General features: G+C 41.7%; 1 protein-coding gene across 1 annotated transcript in view; it reads right to left on the minus strand.

The window, feature by feature from the left end:
- Positions 1 to 15,330, minus strand: part of DNAJC6 (DnaJ heat shock protein family (Hsp40) member C6) — a 106,489-nt gene extending 91,159 nt beyond the window's left edge. The window contains exon 1 of the mRNA XM_052637741.1: positions 15,135 to 15,330. Within this exon, the coding sequence (XP_052493701.1) occupies positions 15,135 to 15,330 (196 nt within the window). The remainder of the gene's footprint in view (positions 1 to 15,134) is intronic.
- Between the last annotated feature and the right edge of the window lie 2,438 nt (positions 15,331 to 17,768).

A 17,768-nucleotide genomic window follows, 5' to 3' on the forward strand; every position in this document is an offset into this window, starting at 1 on the left:
CCATCTCATCCTCTGTCATCCCCTTTCCCTCCTGCCCCCAATCCCTCCCAGAAACAGGGTCTTTTCCAATGAGTCAACTCTTTGCATGAGGTGGCCAAAGTATTGGAGTTTCAGCTTTAGCATCAGTCCTTCCAATGAACACCCAGGACTGATCTCCTTTAGAATGGACTGGTTGGATCTCCTTGCAGTCCAAGGGACTCTCAAGAGTCTTCTCCAGCACCACAGTTCAAAAGCATCAATTCTTCGGCGCTCAGCTTTCTTCACAGTCCAACTCTCACATCCATACATGATCACTGGAAAAACCATAGCCTTGACTAGACGGACCTTTGTTGGCAAAGTAATGTCTCTGCTTTTTAACACGTTATCTAGGTTGGTCATAACTTTCCTTCCAAGGAGGAATATAGTGCTAATAAAATTTGAAAAGCCTAAACATAACCCATAGGGCTCCAAAATTCTAATAATAGTGAAAGAAAAAGAAAATGTTGAGTTAGACACTGTTCTACACATCCTATGTTTGTCAACATTTTGATCACCACAATAGTCATGTGAGGTCTATATGATTCACTCACTCCATCCAAAAATGATGACCAGAGCCACATAAATTACAAGTGGCAGAGGCAGGATTTGAGCCCAGAACACAATCCAGACCCAGACCTGAGTTCTGAACCATAATACTGTCTTCTATGCTCCCCCAGGGCAGACACTGTGACTTCTGTTCCTTTCTCTCTTTGATTTCACACCAGTTACTTGGCTGGTAGTCATTTAATGGTGTTTGCTGAATGAATAAATGCTTGAACGAACAAAGGAAGTCTCTCGTGGATTCCATGGAAACTGAGACACAAACTTGAGCTTTCTAGGACTTCGGCTGCGTCTAGGTAACGTGTATGTGTGTGTTAAATAGCTCAGTCATGTCTCTCTTTGTGACCTCATGGACCGTAGATCACCAAGCTCCTCTGTCCATTGGATTCTTCAGGCAAGAATATTCGAGTGTTTGGATTGCCATTCCCTTCTCCAGGAGATCTTCCCAACCCAGGGATTGAACCCGAGTCTCCTACATCGCAGGTGGATTCTTTACCATCTGAGGCAACAGGGACGGCCCTCCAGGTAATAACCCTAGCCGAAGAGAACCATTTTATAACTTAGGCCTTTCCCACAACATCTTCCTGAAAAGCAAAGGACCCTTTTGCAGCCAGGAAGAAATTCCTTTCAGGTACAGCTTCATCTGTAGCCTAGCACTGATCAGTTTGATAAATCCATGAATGCATACCTCACCACATTCACTAACTTTAACTCATAAACAAATATATTCATCCCATTAATATCAGAGCTTCTCAGCTTTCAAACTATTGACATTTTGGGTCAGATAATTCTTCATTGTGTAAAGCTGTCTGGTGCATTGTAAGATGTTAAGCAGTATCCTGGCCTCCATCCACTTGATGCCAGGAACAACCCCTCCCCCAGAATGCGACAACCAAAAATGTCTCCAAACATTGCCAAGTGTCAGGGGCAGGGGCAGTGGGACACAGATTCACTGAGAACCAGATTTACATGAACTAGCTTAGATAGCAACACAGGAAAAAAATAAACAAAAATAAGCATTGACTAATCATGATTAGAACTTAAATAGTAGATCCCTTTCATCCTTGGAAAGTTCCTGGGTTTCATCCTTCACTCTGAAAATTTTCCTTAAACTAGGCTGTCCTGAGCACCGGATAATGTATCAAGCCTGCTGATAGCCTCGTCTGAGAGTTCTGCTGATAATCCCACATATTTATAAGTACTACATGCTAACCACACATTGTCTTTTAAAAAAATGCTAGGAACATTGTAAAATGAAAAAACTCAAGATAATAAGTCATTCCCAACATGGACTCACTTAACTTAAACCTCTTAATGTAGCCAATACTTAGCAAGAATCTACTATCAGGCTGGGAATGCAGTAGGCACTTATACATACAGTATGCCATTTGGCTTTCCTAACAATTGGATGAGAAAAGCACTGTCTGAAGTCCCAAAGATAGTCAGTGATTTCAAAACTTGACTCTAGAACAACCACTAGCCCCAACATCAGGGCTCTCTCCACTGATGCACTGGAGTATCTACAAGAAACCTAGAAGCCACAATTGATGGAGAGCCAAGAAGGTAACTCGTCATTCATATTTTCACATAAGAGACAAAAGGACAAATTCAAAAATGCTAACAATGGCCATCCATGGAAAATAAACTTACCAGCTATTCTCTGTGTGTGTCTGTGTGCATGCACTTTTCTGCATTTTCTAAACTGTTTTGCCCTAAATATGTTATCTGGGCTTCCCTGGTAGCTCAGCTGGTAAAGAATCCACCCACAATGAAGGAGACCCTGGCTCAATTCCTGGGTCAGAAAGATCCCCAGGAGAAAAGATAGGCTACCCACTCCAGTATTCTTGGGCTTCCCTGGTGGCTCAGACAGTAAAGAATCCTCCTGCAAAGGGGAGACCTGGGTTTGACCCCTGGATTGGGAAGATCCCTTAGAGTAGGGCATGGCAACCCACTCCAATATTCTGGCCTGGAGAATCCCATGGACAGAGGGGCCTGGCGAGCTACAGTACATGGGGTCAGAAAAGAAAGAGACGTGGCTGCACGACTAAGCACAGCGCCACACAGAATGTATTACCTACGAAATAAAATAGTAATCACATCCCATTTCAAAAAACAAAAATAACTTATGGAAGTATCAAGATGCAATGCTAGTTTTAAACAAACAACTATCACTATTTCTCATTTATGAGACTGTCAAAAATTAAGATGTTTGATAATACTTAGACTTGACAAGGATGTGGGGGAAAAAGTAATCTCACACATTGTTGGTAGAAATCTAAGTTGGTACAACGCTCTTAGAAAGCACTCTGGCAAGATCTACCATAATGTGAAATGAATATGCTCTTTCTGCTGGTATTGCCATTTCAAAGAATTTATCCCCTAAGTATACCACATGCACAAAAATATATTCAAAGATATTTACTACCTATCACTTGAGGAACTTGCCCAGTGGAATTCAAAGCTGTCATTACAGAAAATGAGTTACATCTCTAAGCACGAATGTCGAAAGTTATTCAAGACATAGTATTAAGTAAAAATCAAGTTTCATAACAGCAGGAATAGGATTCCAGAATATACAGGTGTACATTGTATATGAATGTGTGTATATGTGTGTGTGGGTATGTAGGAATCTGCATGTGTTTATGTGGTTGTATACACACTTGCATATGCTTGAATCTTCTACAAGTATATGCAGGAAATTATTAAATATTCATTATACCTGGAAAGTAAGACTACAGGCTGAAAGAAAATGGACTTTTGTTTTCATTTTTCTACCACCCTCTGAATTGTATCACTGCTATACAAGAACAGTGGCTTTTATTTTGGTTTGGTTTTGAAGAGACAAGAAGCACAGCTCTCATGCAAAGGCTTGAAAACAAAGCAACATATGAAATAGAACTGTCTTCTGTTACGACTGCAAATGCTCACAAAACAAGACAGTGTGAAAGCCTGCCAGGCTCTGTGTGCCAGTGAGAGGCATAATGGAGACAGTTCTCTCCTGGCACACTGAGAGACAAAGCCAGCCTCCTACCGTGGGAGGGGATTTAATGGCTGGATTTTAAGACCAGAAATTAAAATGAAATCCTGCTATATACTTTTTTGAGGCAACCTAAGCCAATTTACCTAACAGCTAAAATCCAATTTTTCCTCTTCTCTCCCTCCAGCTTGTCTCCAGCCTGTCTAAGATGTGAAGTAGCTGATACATCTTGGCCCTCATAGCCCTCCCCCTATGCAATCTCGGTCACACTCCGATATGTCAGAAGACCTGGACCCTGCTGCTGGCTTGGCTGTGTATCAGCTCACTGAACTTAGCAGAGCTCCTCATCTCTAAAACATTTTATAAATGCCACCTACTCCAGTGGATAATTATAAATTATAAATATAAAAATAAATATGAGAAGGTATTTTTAAAAAAACATGTGGTCAACAATAGGATGCTGTGAACATGTCACTTGAACCTGGAAAAGAAAAAAAGGCTGGCTATTAATGTTGAACAGATAGTTACTGTCCTCACCTATGGTGACTAAACTGGGCTTACAATCCGGAACACCTGTGAAGCCACCTGAAATTCTTTCTCAACCCAAGCAGACAAACAGTTTCTCAGAAACACAACTCAGACTTCATTCTCTCCCTCCTGGCTCCCTAAGTACCAGTCACACCACCACTCCTCTCTGCAGAGCTTTCCCCCCCTTCCACATCTTTTGCATTTGCTGTATGCTGTACTGAAAGCTCTTAATCCAGCTCTCCTTTTTTTTTTTTTTGGCCACGTCACGTGGCATGTGGGATCTCAGTTCCCCACCCACAGACTGAACCCACATTCCCTACATTGGAAACAGAGGGTCTTAACCACTAGACTGCCAGGGAAGTCCCAGTTCTTATTTTTTTCCTGTTTGCTTCTGTTTCTTCAGGTGTCAGCTCAAATGTCATCTCCTCAGAAAGGCGTTCCTGGTCATGCTCTGTAAGACAGGCCTCCACCACCCAAAGTTATCTCTTCTCACTCTGGTCCTTCCACGGCATTTGACACACCATATAATCCTTTCTCTTTGCTTACTGGATGGTGGTATGACTTCTGCAATATAATATAAGCTTATAAGCGTCGAGGTCTTAGCTGTCTCATCCTATGCCTAGAATAGTGCCAGCACATAGCAGGCAGTCTGGAGACACTGGTGGAGTGAATAAATGAAGGGTTATTCACAGCATGGTGGTTTCATCTACATGCCACTGTGCCTGTGAAACAGGCAGGGTCAGTATGACCTTTCTCACTTGGATTACCTGCCCAAGGTCACAGCTTGTAAATGACAGAGCCAGAGCATAAATCTGGGGTTTCTGCGTCATGACTCCCTAATACCCCCAACTGCTCAACAGCACCAACAAACTGAACTTGAAAATAATGAAAACAGAGCAATTTATCTCGGCTTCAGCGTCAGGAGAAGGGAAAAGAAAGACCTGCTTTCCTGAAGGACTGAAGCAGGAGAGAGAGGGAGGGGGAAACGGCAAGGTATGATCTTGTACTCCCTCACTGTGAATTAGTAAGTAAAATTATTTCCTTCATCTGAATGAAATAAAGTTACCTTTGGGATGGAGGCTTATGAAACCTCTCATCACCAAGTCACAGCATGGAATACTCTGCTAATTGAAACAGCAAATGAAATTTTAGGTAGGTCAGATGCAATTGCCCAAACTGGAAAGTGACACCACTGTTCACACCTATTGGACAACATGCAGCAGGCTGGATCTAAGTCTCACACACACACCCCAAAACTACAGCCATCCACACACTTCCTATGGCACGGGGCTCCAAGTCTCCCGACCTTGCTGACTCACTGGCTGGGAAGAAGGGAGGAGACGCAGACAGGAAAGGGGACAGGAGAGAGAATGGAACAGAAGCGTAGCAGAGGCAAAGGAGGAAAGAGGGAGAAGGAGTTGAAGATGGAAGGACAGGAGAACGAGAAAGAAAGAAGCAAAAAGAGGGAAGGAGGACTGCAGAGGAGAGGGAAGGAGAAACGGCGGGTTCTGTCCTGCGAGAACTCGTGCTGCAACGCTCAAGTGGCCCAGTGCTGGTACACGGCAGGCCTGGAGAACTACTAGGGTCAGGTTTTTTTTCAGGCCCTTGTCTATTTCCATAGAGACCGAGAGTTCCTGCTGCAGTAAAATCTTCCAAGCTTCTCTGGTATCTGAACTTTCTTCCTGGGCCTCCGTCACACAGCAATGAACCAGAGTTGAGGGCTCTGCAGGTGAGAAGGGGCATAAGGGCAGGCTAGCTACCCTACACCATCCTGGCCTCCAGCCTGGGTCCTGGACTCTGCCCAGTGGCACAGAGCTACAGTTCTAGCATTTCTAATGAGTACCTTACTCCTCCTCCAGGTAAACATGGGTTCTGCTCCTGCCTCCTGTCCTCTCCCCTCCACAGCACTCCCCTGGAGATCTGCAGAGCCCAATGGGCAGCCTACTGAAATGCTGAGAGCCTGGTGAAAGCTTGTGCCAAGCTGACCGTAGAGTCAGCCCTTCCACAAGCATACCCATGGGGCATCTACAGCAGAGAAAACCAGTTGATCATATTTGCCACTTTTGCCCAAGACCAGAAGTAGTACCTCCTCTCCTCCTGCCATCTAAGCTAATCCTCTCTAGCGTTCCTATGCCTCCAACCCCACATTTAATCAGCTGTCTATTTTTTTTCTTTTTTTTTTTTTAATTTGGCTCCATCAGGTCTTAGTTACAGCAGGAAGGATCTTTCATTCCAGCAAATGGACTTCCCTAGTTGTGGCACTCAGGCTTAGCTACTCCATGGCATGTGGGATTTAGTTCCCCAACCAGAGATCAAACCTGAGTCCCTTGCATTGCAAGGCAAATTCTTAACCACAGGGACCACCAGGAAAGTCCCTGTCCATTTTTCTGTGTAATACTGTCGGGAGTGGCCTCTTCCTTCCAGTCTCATTGGCACAGCCCTGACTTGGGCCTTAGCTATTTCTCGGGTCATCAACTAAACTGCCCCATAACTGTTCTCCCAGTCCTCTCAGTGAACCCCCTCCCTCCTTACTAAATCAGGAATTCCTGGAGCCTAGGAACCAGTGCTTTCAACCAGCACTCCAGGAACATCTGAGGCAGCCAGGACACAGGTAGGAACCATGGACGGACTTCACCCTGTACACAGCTGCAAATTCTCCCAGCTTCCACACATTACACTCCTCTCTGGAGCTGCAGGAGACTCTGTGGGCCCTTTGCCTTCCTGCACCCACTCCTCCATTTTTAAAAAAGTTTATGTATTTCTTAACTGCACTGATACCAAGATGAACTGCTTACTTATATACTCATTTATTTTATGCTAGGTTTTTAAAAGAAATTGAAACCAAGATATTTTTATGGGCCTTCAAATTATTGTAGTCTCCAGGCACAATGCCTGTTGGGTAAGTCAGGCTTGCCTCAGCCAGATTCCCAAATCTTCAGCACCCTCTCACAGCCTACAGAGTGAAGTCCAACCTCCTCAGCAAGCTCACTTGGATCTCTCTTCCAGCACCATCCACTAGAGCACCTCCCACCCACTTGGGCTTTAGCTTCCAGGTTTAAATGTAGGTCTCTCAACATACCATGCACGATGATACCACTGTGTCTTGGCCCTCAGCTCCAACCAATTTTCCTTTCCTTCTCCACCTACTGACTTCAGGCTCAAACATCACTTTCCACTGTGGCCTTTCTTAGTCCTCCGGGTTCAAATTATGGCTCCTTCTTCTGCACCCCCTTCACACTTTCTCCATCTCTTATTATACCACCTATATGCCTGGTTCCAACATGCACATCTTTCACAGCATAATATCTGTAAAATCATGAAAGGACTAACAACATATGCCAAACAAACCTGCAAGCCACCAGGTAGAGTACTCTAGTTGTAACATGCCAACAGTCATTTTCCACAAATGCCAACCCAACACTACACAGAAGATACTGGGTCATCTGATTGCTTCCATGGTGGGGTTATCTGCATTGTTAACAGCTCATACAGTTGAATTTTAATATCTATCCCCAGCACCTAAAATATTTTGCTTTGATGCATTAATGAAATAAGAAGATATCTGGATCTAGACTATAGCCTGTGACATGTCAGGTAAAGTAATTAAAGGTAATAGAGACTGCCAGATCTCTTAACATGTCATGAAATTTCCTAATTCCTTTGACTGTGAGGGACTAATTCTTATACACTGAGCTGTTCTGTCAAAAGCTTCCAAGTAGATTTTAAGAGAAATTATTTAATATACACTAACTGTAATTTAGTTTTTTCCTGAGTTACAAGTTTTGCCAATAAGAAAATGTACAATCTAAACTACAGGATTCTTCAAGTCACCTCAAAATTATAGAATCTTTCCAAAAGGAGTTCAAGATGATGAATACAAGTTATAAAAAGCAGTAAGTCACCATAAAATTTGTATATTACTATTAACACACATGGCCAAAGGTGATACCAAAAATGTGTTTAACACTAAACCTGAAAATGGCAAATATTCAAACCTTGGGATACTGATGAAGAAACATGTAGGTCTACAGAAAAGTTATCTAGTGTTACTCTATTTTTTTTAATTATATATGTTTAGTGTTTCTGTTTTTCTGCTGAAAAAGATACCTTGAAGAATCATACAATAAATTATATTTTTTGGTCAAGAAAGCAGTCTTTTGTAAAGCTATTAATCTCCACATTAGAAAATTCTTGGGAGTCTGAGAAATGTATTAATCATCTTTCTCCCTGGTCTGGTTTCCTTGCATATGAAAAATGCTCATTATTGAACTGGTCTAGCTTTTTGCCAACAGTTTAATTTTTTTCAAGTCTGGCCTCATTTCTGTGAAAATCTAGCTGTTTGCTTATTTTTAGGTTTAGATGAGCATATTTCATTATAAATGCCCTTTTTAAAAATTCAAATCCGTTCATGCTTTCAGTCATTCAAAAAATATCTATCAAGCTCCTAATAAATGCCAAGCAGTGACAAGAGTACAAAGGTGAATAAGACACAGGCTTGTTCTGAACTTTACTAATGTCTAGAGGGACAGACAGCCTAAGCAACATATCACAATTCAATGTGATGAGAGCTATGACAGGGATGTGCAAGCCACTGGAGGAGCATGGAGACTGCTTCAACTTGTGTAGCCTATCAGTTCAGTTTACTTGATCAGTCGTATCTGACTCACTGCGATCCCATGGACTGCAGCATGCCAGTCTTCCCTATCCATCACCAACTCCCGAAGCTTGCTCAAACTCATGTCCATCCAACTATTTCATTCTCTGTCATCCCCTTCTCCTCTGTCTTTAATCTTTCCCAGCATCAGCATCTTTTCTAATGGGTCAGTTTTTTGCAACAGGTGGCCAAAGTCTTGGAACTTCAGCTTCAGCATCAGTCCTTCCAATGAATATTCAGGACTGATCTCCTCTAGGATTGACTGCTTTGATCTCCTTGTAGTCCAACGGACTCTCAAGAGTCTTTTCCAACACCACAGTTCAAAGGCATCAGTTCTTTCATGCTCAGCTTTCTTTATGGTTCAACTCTCATATCCATACATGACTACTGGAAAAATCACAGCTTTGACTAGATGAACCATTGTTGGCAAAGTAATGTCTCTGTTTTTTAATATGCTATCTAGGTTTGTCATAGCTTTTCTACCAAGGAGTAAGTGTCTTTTAATTTCATGGCTGCAGTCACCATCTGCAGTGATTTTGGAGCCCAAGAAAATAAAGTCTGTCACTGTTTCCATTATTTCCCCACCTATTTATCATGAAGTGATGGAACTGGATGCCATGATCTTCATTTTCTGAATGTTGAGTTTTAAGCCAGCTTTTTCACTCTCCTCTTTTACCTTCTTCAAGAGGCTCTTTAGTTTCTCTTCACTTTCTGCCATAAGGGTGGTATCATCTGCATATCTGAGATTATTGATATTTCTCCCAGCAATCTTGATTCCAGCCTGTGCTTTATCCAGCCCAGCATTTCATATGATGTACTTTGCATATAAGTTGAATAAGCAGGGTGACAATGTACAGCCTTGATGTACTCCTTTCCCAATTTGGAACCATGCAGCCTATAAGGTTTAAAAATATGGAAGCCATGTCTTGAAGAATGAGTAGAAGACAAAACGGAAAAGTAGATATCTAGATGGCTATGGGATAAGCTAGCCAAAGCTGAGTGAACAGTATATGCAGAAACAGAGATGGAGGTGGGAGGCAGAGGACCTACCAGTAGAGAAAGGAAACAAAGTTCTACTGGGCTGGCTTTCTGACGTACTACAATGGGCTTCTGATGTCCAGTTGAGAACATGCTGGACCTAATTCCCAGAGCAGTAAAGACTCATCTCCATGGACAAGATTTTGCTATTCAGTCACTCAGTCATGGCCAACTCTTTTCGACCCCATGGACTGAGCATGCCAGGCTTCCCTGTCCTTCACCATCTCCCATAGTTTTCTCAAACTCATGTCCATCGAGTTGGTGATGCCATCCAACCATCTTGTCCTCTGTTGTCCCCTTCTCCTCCTGCCCTCAATCTTTCCCAGCATCAGAGTCTTTTCCAATGAGTTGGCTCTTTGCATCAGGTGGCCAAAGTATTGGGGCTTCAGTTGACAAGATATTGTTCCATAAATTTATGAAGCTCTATCAATTACACTCTTTTTCAGTGTTACATCAGGATTTAATAACCCTTCTCCAGTACTCCTTTTGTTCTATCTCCTTTGTTTCCAGCATTTAAAAATTCCTTATATTTAATACAAAAGGACACATTTGTCTTGTTTCACGAGGTTCAATGTGAAAAAAAAACCCCCTCATTTTAGCTCTCTCAGATGCTTTTATTCCTTCTTACCTCAGGAAAAGAAGCAGACAGAAACATTTAGTAATAAATTCTTCATTTCCAGTCTTATAGGCATTCCTCTATGGAATTTTACACAATATACTATGAGGAGAGCTTGTATAACCTCAGGTAACTTGCTTAAGCTCTCTGTGCCTCAGTTTAACCAACTATAAGAGGAAAATAACTATCATCCACCTTAAAGAATTCTTATGAGCGTTAAACAAGATATCATATGCACAATGCTTAGCACAATGCCTGGATTATAATTGCTAAATTGTAGCTATTTTTATCATTTAGAGTTATTAAACAATTGTATATAAAGTATATGGTTACAACTTTGAATTTGTATTACAAATTATTATAATTTTAATCTTATATATGCAAGCATTGTGGTGGTGGTGGTTTAGTTGCTGAGTCATGTCTAATTCTTGTGACCCCTGGACTGTACCCACCAGGCTTCCCTGTCCATGGGATTTCCCAAATAAGAATAATGAAGTAGGTTGCCATCTCCTTCTCCAATATGCACACATATATACACACAATATATATTTGTTTACATAAACTTTCAATAGGGATTATCTCTGGAGCAAAGGCCTATCCGAGAGGGGAGATGGTATATTTCTACATTTTTCATTTTTGCTCCTTTATGAAATTAGTCAAGGGCATGGAAAACTTTTATAATAAAAACAGATGAAAAAAATCTTTGGAAGGAGATTGGATTTATTTTGAAATGTAGAAGGCAGAAAGGCTGAGTTTTGCCTAGATAAGAGAAAGGACTCTGTACCAAGGAGAACCATCCAAACGTACTGCCTCAGGAGGCAGTGAATGCTTCCTCACAGAAGGCGTACATCATAGGCTATGTGGATTCCCCTTCTAAGTCTATGAAACATAGCAGTCTCCAAGCATTTGAAATTTGACACAGATGCATCATTAAATGGCTATCCAGAGTCACTCAAACTTTAGCCACAACTAAATAAGTTGGATGAATCAATTTTGCCTTCGACCTTCAAAACCCTTAAATGGGCAGGTATTCCTAAGTAAGTACTATCAGTACCTATATGTTGATGACATTTCAGTAATGAATTACGAAGTTATCCAAGTACATATTTCATAAAGTTAAAGCCAGATTCAAATTGTGAATGCTGGGTTTAAACACTACCTAAAAGAGTATTCGTTGAAAATAACTTCTATTTTCAAGTCAGATTCATACAAAGCAAGAAAACATTTTAGCATTCTTCATCATCCTTATACTTCATTAAATCATTGTAGCAATTCTCATTATCCTTATACTTTTAAATCCCATTAAAATCTGGATTTTAATTGGTCTGTTTTATGACTTATCATTATGAATTTTTTAAGTAAAGCCTAATGTTGGAACATTTTTGTGGATTCTACTTTCCATGGAAGGTAAAATACACATAAGAGAAATATGGAGTTTCTGAGATAATGAATTGGGATAGCTGAGATGCCATTTGAGATATGAGAGGATGATGACCTTCGAATGACCATCTTCTAGAGAATAATTTAAATGAAGAGAAAGTGAGCCAGGACAGACAGAGAGCTCTGCAGAACAAACCCAGCAAGGAGACTGCTCTGGAATCTACCTGGAGTCTGTTAACTTAGAAAGTCATTACACTTCTCTGAACATCTATCAGTCTTTCATCTAAGAACAGAGGGGAAAATGAAAGTAGACAAGATTGCTTCCATTTTAACAATGATATTACACCTACATAGAAAGACAGCTTGGTTCAGTGGGGAAACACTTAGACCTTAGAGTCAGAAGACGTGAATCTAGCTGTCACTAACTTGCTGGTTTACCTTGAGCAAGTCTCCTGCCATCTGTAAGAGTGTTTCCTCATCTCATAAATTGGAAGGGCACAGATAGCAAAAAGAAGAAAAACTGAAAAAGTACTCTTAGGCTGTTTCAAGTCTCAGACTTAAGCTCCATGGTCAGAACAACTATGATTATTCTCCTTCTGTAAATGGAGAACAAGTTTAAAGCATTTCTAGGTTTTCCATCTAGTAACAATAGTGCAGAGGTTTGATCCCAAGTCTCTAGGCATGGACACATGCTGCTTACCCTAACTAACAGAATTCTGGGGAAATAAAATAAGTGTCCAAGTGTTCTATTATAAATAGCTATAAAACTGTAAGACATTATTAAGACTAAGCTTTACATTCTCTAAGGGATCTTGACAAATTTTTTTCATTCTTAAACATTTTCCTTAAAGCAAAAGCCCCATGAACCACCTATCCTATTCATCATGTCAGTACAATCAGTTGAATAAATGGGCAAACTATTGCTAGTTTAGAAGTGATCCATAAGTTTAATTAAATACCTTAAACAAATGGATATATTTACACTGCACAAGGCCACTCTTTGAAAATCTTAGAAGCTAGGACTATAATTAGATAGACAGGTATAGTGTCCCTAGTAAATGAAACTTCCTACCCACTACAGGAAAGCCCATTCTCAGAGACCAGTCCCTCGCCCAAACAGCATTCTCCTGAAATGAATGCTGAAAAACAGCCACAATATTCTTCTAGCCTAAAGTGGGTGGGTGGAAACCTAGCAACCTCTTCATATAGTGCTAGTTTGATCAAGCTGAACAATCAATTCCTAGCAATAGCACTTTAGAAATCACAGTATTCTTAATAAAAATGGTTTTTCATTACAATAATTTATCAAAGCAATTCATTATTTTTCTCTAAAGCTACTGAAAAAGTCTGATTTCATAATGATAGGGAGAAAAAAATCCTCAAAAATCCAGAATTTAGCAGAATTTAGTAACTGTGTCCAAGTTACTGTCCCTATCGTAGGATAGCCCCCTAGAGTCGGAGGTGTCTCATTTACTACTGCATTCCCTACAGTGCTTCCCTGGTGGCTCAAGTGGTAAAGCGTCTATTACAACGCGGGAGACCTGGGTTTGATCCCTGGGTCGGGAAGATCCCCTGGAGAAGGCAATGGCAATCCACTCCAGTACTCTTGCCTGGAAAATCCCATGGACAGAGGAGCCTGGTAGGCTACAGTCCATGGGCCACAAAGATGAGTGACTTCACTTTCACTTTCCTTTTCCCTACAGTGCTTACTTAGCACAGTGTCTAGCAGATATACAACCAGGCTCAGAAAATACATGTAGAATTTATTCTAGTAGGTAATATACTTTAAAAAACAAATTCCAATTTTAAAATGAAAATCTCTATAAAAATTAAATTACTTGGAATTTCATATTTCATTTCCTTGAAGTGAGGCACCTCTGTACGCATTTGGAAATGTTCACTTTCATTGCATTTATCTGTTATATGTGTATTATGTTCCAAAAGAATTATAGTAGCATCATCTAGAGTATGAATCTTTTTTTAAGATTTAAAAGAGACTACATCCTGTCAAAAGATGGTTTGTACCTTGATATAACACAGATTTGGAAAAACATAAATCAAATAAACATGTAAAACATCATACCAAAGCCCTTGAAATTAGGGATAATTTTAGCTTTAATTTAAAATTGTCCTGAGACAACATTCCATCAATACCTAATTTAACGTCAATAAGAACTTATATGGATAAAATTAGTTCTCAGCCTGGACACCTGAACACCTGTGGACAATATTTCATCACACTAATAGGATGAGGAAAATAGAAAATGGTAGCCCAAGAAGAGTCATTACACATTTAAAAGAAAAGAAGCTTTTTTTTTTTTTTCCAAAGTGCTGGAATTAAATTCAGTTTGGTTTCATTACCTCCCAAACAACTCAACACAAATCTTTCCTCCCAGAGTTCTCAGTTGTCCAGTATTAAAGTTACCAATACAGAACAAACCAAAGAGCACCTCAATTATAAATTATCTTTACGTACACAATCGTCCTATTTTGGCTCCTTGAAAAGGTAAGCAAACCGCTATAATAACTGTCCAGGTCAAATGTTGATATATTAAATAATTGTTCTACTATGGAAATCGCTAAAAGAGCATCTCCAAGAGAAAATCCAACTTGCTAAAACGCTTTCTAAAAGACGGCTGCAAGCCCAGATGCAAAGTTTAGAGGCATTTCCATTTTCTTTACATGTAGAGGTTCATGAAATATTAATACACTCACTGCAAAAGTATAAAGATAAACAAGATCAAAGCCAACAACAGATGAAAACATTTTCAATGTGCAAAACATATAAGCTGTGCAAAAGGGCTCTAGATCCCAGGTAAAATTTGCTCAAGAAAGGTAACAGCATTAACCTTGGCACACAGCAGAGTAGAGAAGAGGCAGAGCTTTACAGAATTGTAAATAAGATCAGCATTGCAAGAATAATAATTGGAATAAATACCTTCAGCAGGCTGCAAAAGCAATCAACACACTCGGTCCTTCACCTCTCCCCCTCACCCAGCTGGGGAGTGAAAGCCGCTGCCGCTCCCCGCCTTCTTCCCAACCGCTCCTCGCGCCACCCCCTTCCCAATCCTGTCCACCCTTACCCTCCCCTTTCCCCTTCTCTCCCCGCCCCCTAGCTGGTGTATCCAGCAGCCTAGAGAGATTAAGAGGCGCTCGCTACGGTCACCGGGCCTCCGGACTGATCTAACGTTTCCTAGCTCCCTGGACTAGAGAAATTAGAGACGCAACACCCTAGTGGTATTAGGTGCCTTCGCCTTCATCCTGTCCTCTCCCAAGCCCGGACAGGGTTGAGAGCTAGTGAACCGGGCCGCAACTGGAGGAGCCTGCAGAGTTCAGCGGGGCGCTCCCTCCCGCTGCGCTACCTGAGCTGTCCATGGTGCTGGCGCGGTCCTGAGGCTGTCGGGCGGGACTCCGCGCCGCTGCCGCCCCGGCGTTCACTCTCTGTTTGCCGCCTCCCCCGCCGCTCCCCGCACTTAGGTCCCCGTTACTGTCCACCAGCTGCAAGGATTCATAACCATCGTTGCTGGTCTTTTTCCGGTAGCTCCCGAGGAGGCTCATGAGCAAGCCCAGAGAAGAGGGGGGGAAAAATCAACCTGAAGAGACGAAGGGGGAGGTGGAAGGTGGAAAGGGCTAAAGGAGGAATTTTTTTTTAAAGGGGGGAAAAAAATCAAGTGCCCCACATGACGCAAATACGAGGGAAAGGGGGAGCGGCCGGCGGAGAGGAGCTTTGCGGGGCCCGGCGAAGCCACCGCCCTGGGCAGAGCGCGGCTCTGGGCGCCGGGCGCGAGGGCGCAGGGGAGGGGGGACGCGGGCGGGCAGGCGGGTGCGCGCGTCCCTGGTGCAGCCGCGGTGGAGCCGCCGGCCCTGCCGAGCTCCCGACCCGGGCCAGCCACCCTCTGTCTGGGGAGTGCCCGGAAGCAGTCCTATAGGTGTCGCCGCGTCGCCCCGCGCCGCGCGGCAGGGCAACTCCAAGCGCGCCTGGCCTGCGGGGAGGGAAGGAAAGAGAGAGTAAGGGAGAGGAGATTCTCGGGGATGGGGGTGTTGAAGGCGGAAAATGGGGCGGGGTGGGAGGGGGAAGGGACTACTACGACTAGAGAGGAGGGTGTTTTCGCGCACGTGAGGTGAAGAAAGGGGCTGGGTGTCTCTGCCTGGTAAGCTTTGGGGACGAGAGGTTCTTTTGGTAAGATCCAGACACGCCCATTTTGTATAACTTAACCTATATTTGCTGGAAGATTCGGCGAGTCAAAGCCACCCCAACAGTTGCCCTCCGGGAGGACTGACTTTAGCTCAACTGAACAGAAAAAGAACGCATGTTATGCCAGGATAGAAAGAAACAGCAGTATTTTGCACATTTCCCGGAATGGGTAAAATCCCTAAGTGAGACAGCAAAGACCTGGCTATTCTGACGCTAGGAGGCAGTTACAGCCTATTCCACCTAGGGAGGAGATGTGACTGTTTAGTAACTCTTTGTTGAACGAAAATATTGGCGGGGTGAGGAGGAGAGGGGACAAGGTTCAATCAGGTGCAGTTTCAGTTCTGACATCATTTACCTTGGGACCTGGAGAAAGGTCTGTATCTCTCAGCTATCTTGAGAGGATGGGTGGGAAGAGAGCTAGATAAGGATTTTCTTCCTAGTCTCTAGCTCCTCCCCCTTTTTTCTCTCATAATACTGAACACAAAGGGCAGTCACGAATTAACCAGAGGAGAAATTATCAAGAAGCTAATGAAGCCTAAGAGTCAGGGCTCAATTTTTGGAGAAGACCCTTTCAAGACTAATGCACCTAATTTTATATCTGTGATTTTGTTTTCTTATTCTTAAACAGGGCCTCAACATTATATGTTTCAAGCCTAATGAAACCAAGGCTTAACTCTGTTAAGTCCCAAAATGCAATTACCAAATGCTCACTTTCACCTGAAATAAGCTTGCAGAAGTAGCCCCTTCAGTTCAGGTGAAGACCAGGTGAAAATCTTGGCTTAAAATTATTTTTCCCTATTAAGATTTGGGATTCCTGAGGTGTTCTCAAGTCATCTGATGGACTTTCATCACCAAAACAACAAGAAAAAAGTACATGCGTGTAAAATTTGCTTAATACCATACACAAACCTAAATTTGCCATCTCACTTTTCATGACTTTCTCTTGGTGTTATTATTTTGATATCTTTTAAGAACACAAAGTTAAACTGTAGCATCTAAGAGACTGAAGTCTAAATTATTTGGGATCCAAGGAGTTTCCTGGAAGCTCTAGCTCTGCATATGTCTACATAAAATAAATTAATTGGATTGAAACAAATCTCCCTCTTCAAGGATTACACAAATGCAAATTCTTGTAGGAAGGGGATAAATCAGTAAAAGCCAAGAGTGTTTGCTGTCTTCTAGATCCTTCCAGTCCCTCTGGGAAAAGGTAAATTATCTGCCCAGTTGCTTTCCTAACTGCATTATCTGATGAACATGTGTTCTTACCCAAATCACAAATCACAGTTAATGCTCATTTACAGGATCAAACAATTTGAGTGGTGGCAGTTAAAACTGTAATAAAATTTAAACACAAATTTTATACTTTCAATTTTCCCAATCTGTCAGTTTGACATTACCTTAGATACTTGACTAGTACTCCCTAAAGTCTAGGAAGTAAATCTTTCCCAATAACATTTTAGATCATCTTTTTCTGCACCCTTCCTCGTCTTTTAATTTATTACTGACCCACAGGGAGAAGAAAATACTTAGTATCTGTCATGTGCCTTGACAAATTCTGGATTTATACCCTGGATTAAGAGAATTTAGAAAATACCATTTTGAAAAGTGAGAATTATTATTTTCATAAAAAAGCACTCAGTTATTTTCACTCAACTTTTCAAAGTTGCAGATATACTGCTGGAATAAATTATAAACACATGCCTTGTATTTTGTGATATCTATTTCATCACTTTGTAAATTTAAAGAAAAACATGAATGGGATACAGGGGCCATTTTATTTTTATATTTACACTTAATTTAA

This window comes from Budorcas taxicolor, chromosome 3 (genome assembly GCF_023091745.1).
Source record: "Budorcas taxicolor isolate Tak-1 chromosome 3, Takin1.1, whole genome shotgun sequence".
Lineage (NCBI taxonomy): Eukaryota > Metazoa > Chordata > Mammalia > Artiodactyla > Bovidae > Budorcas > Budorcas taxicolor.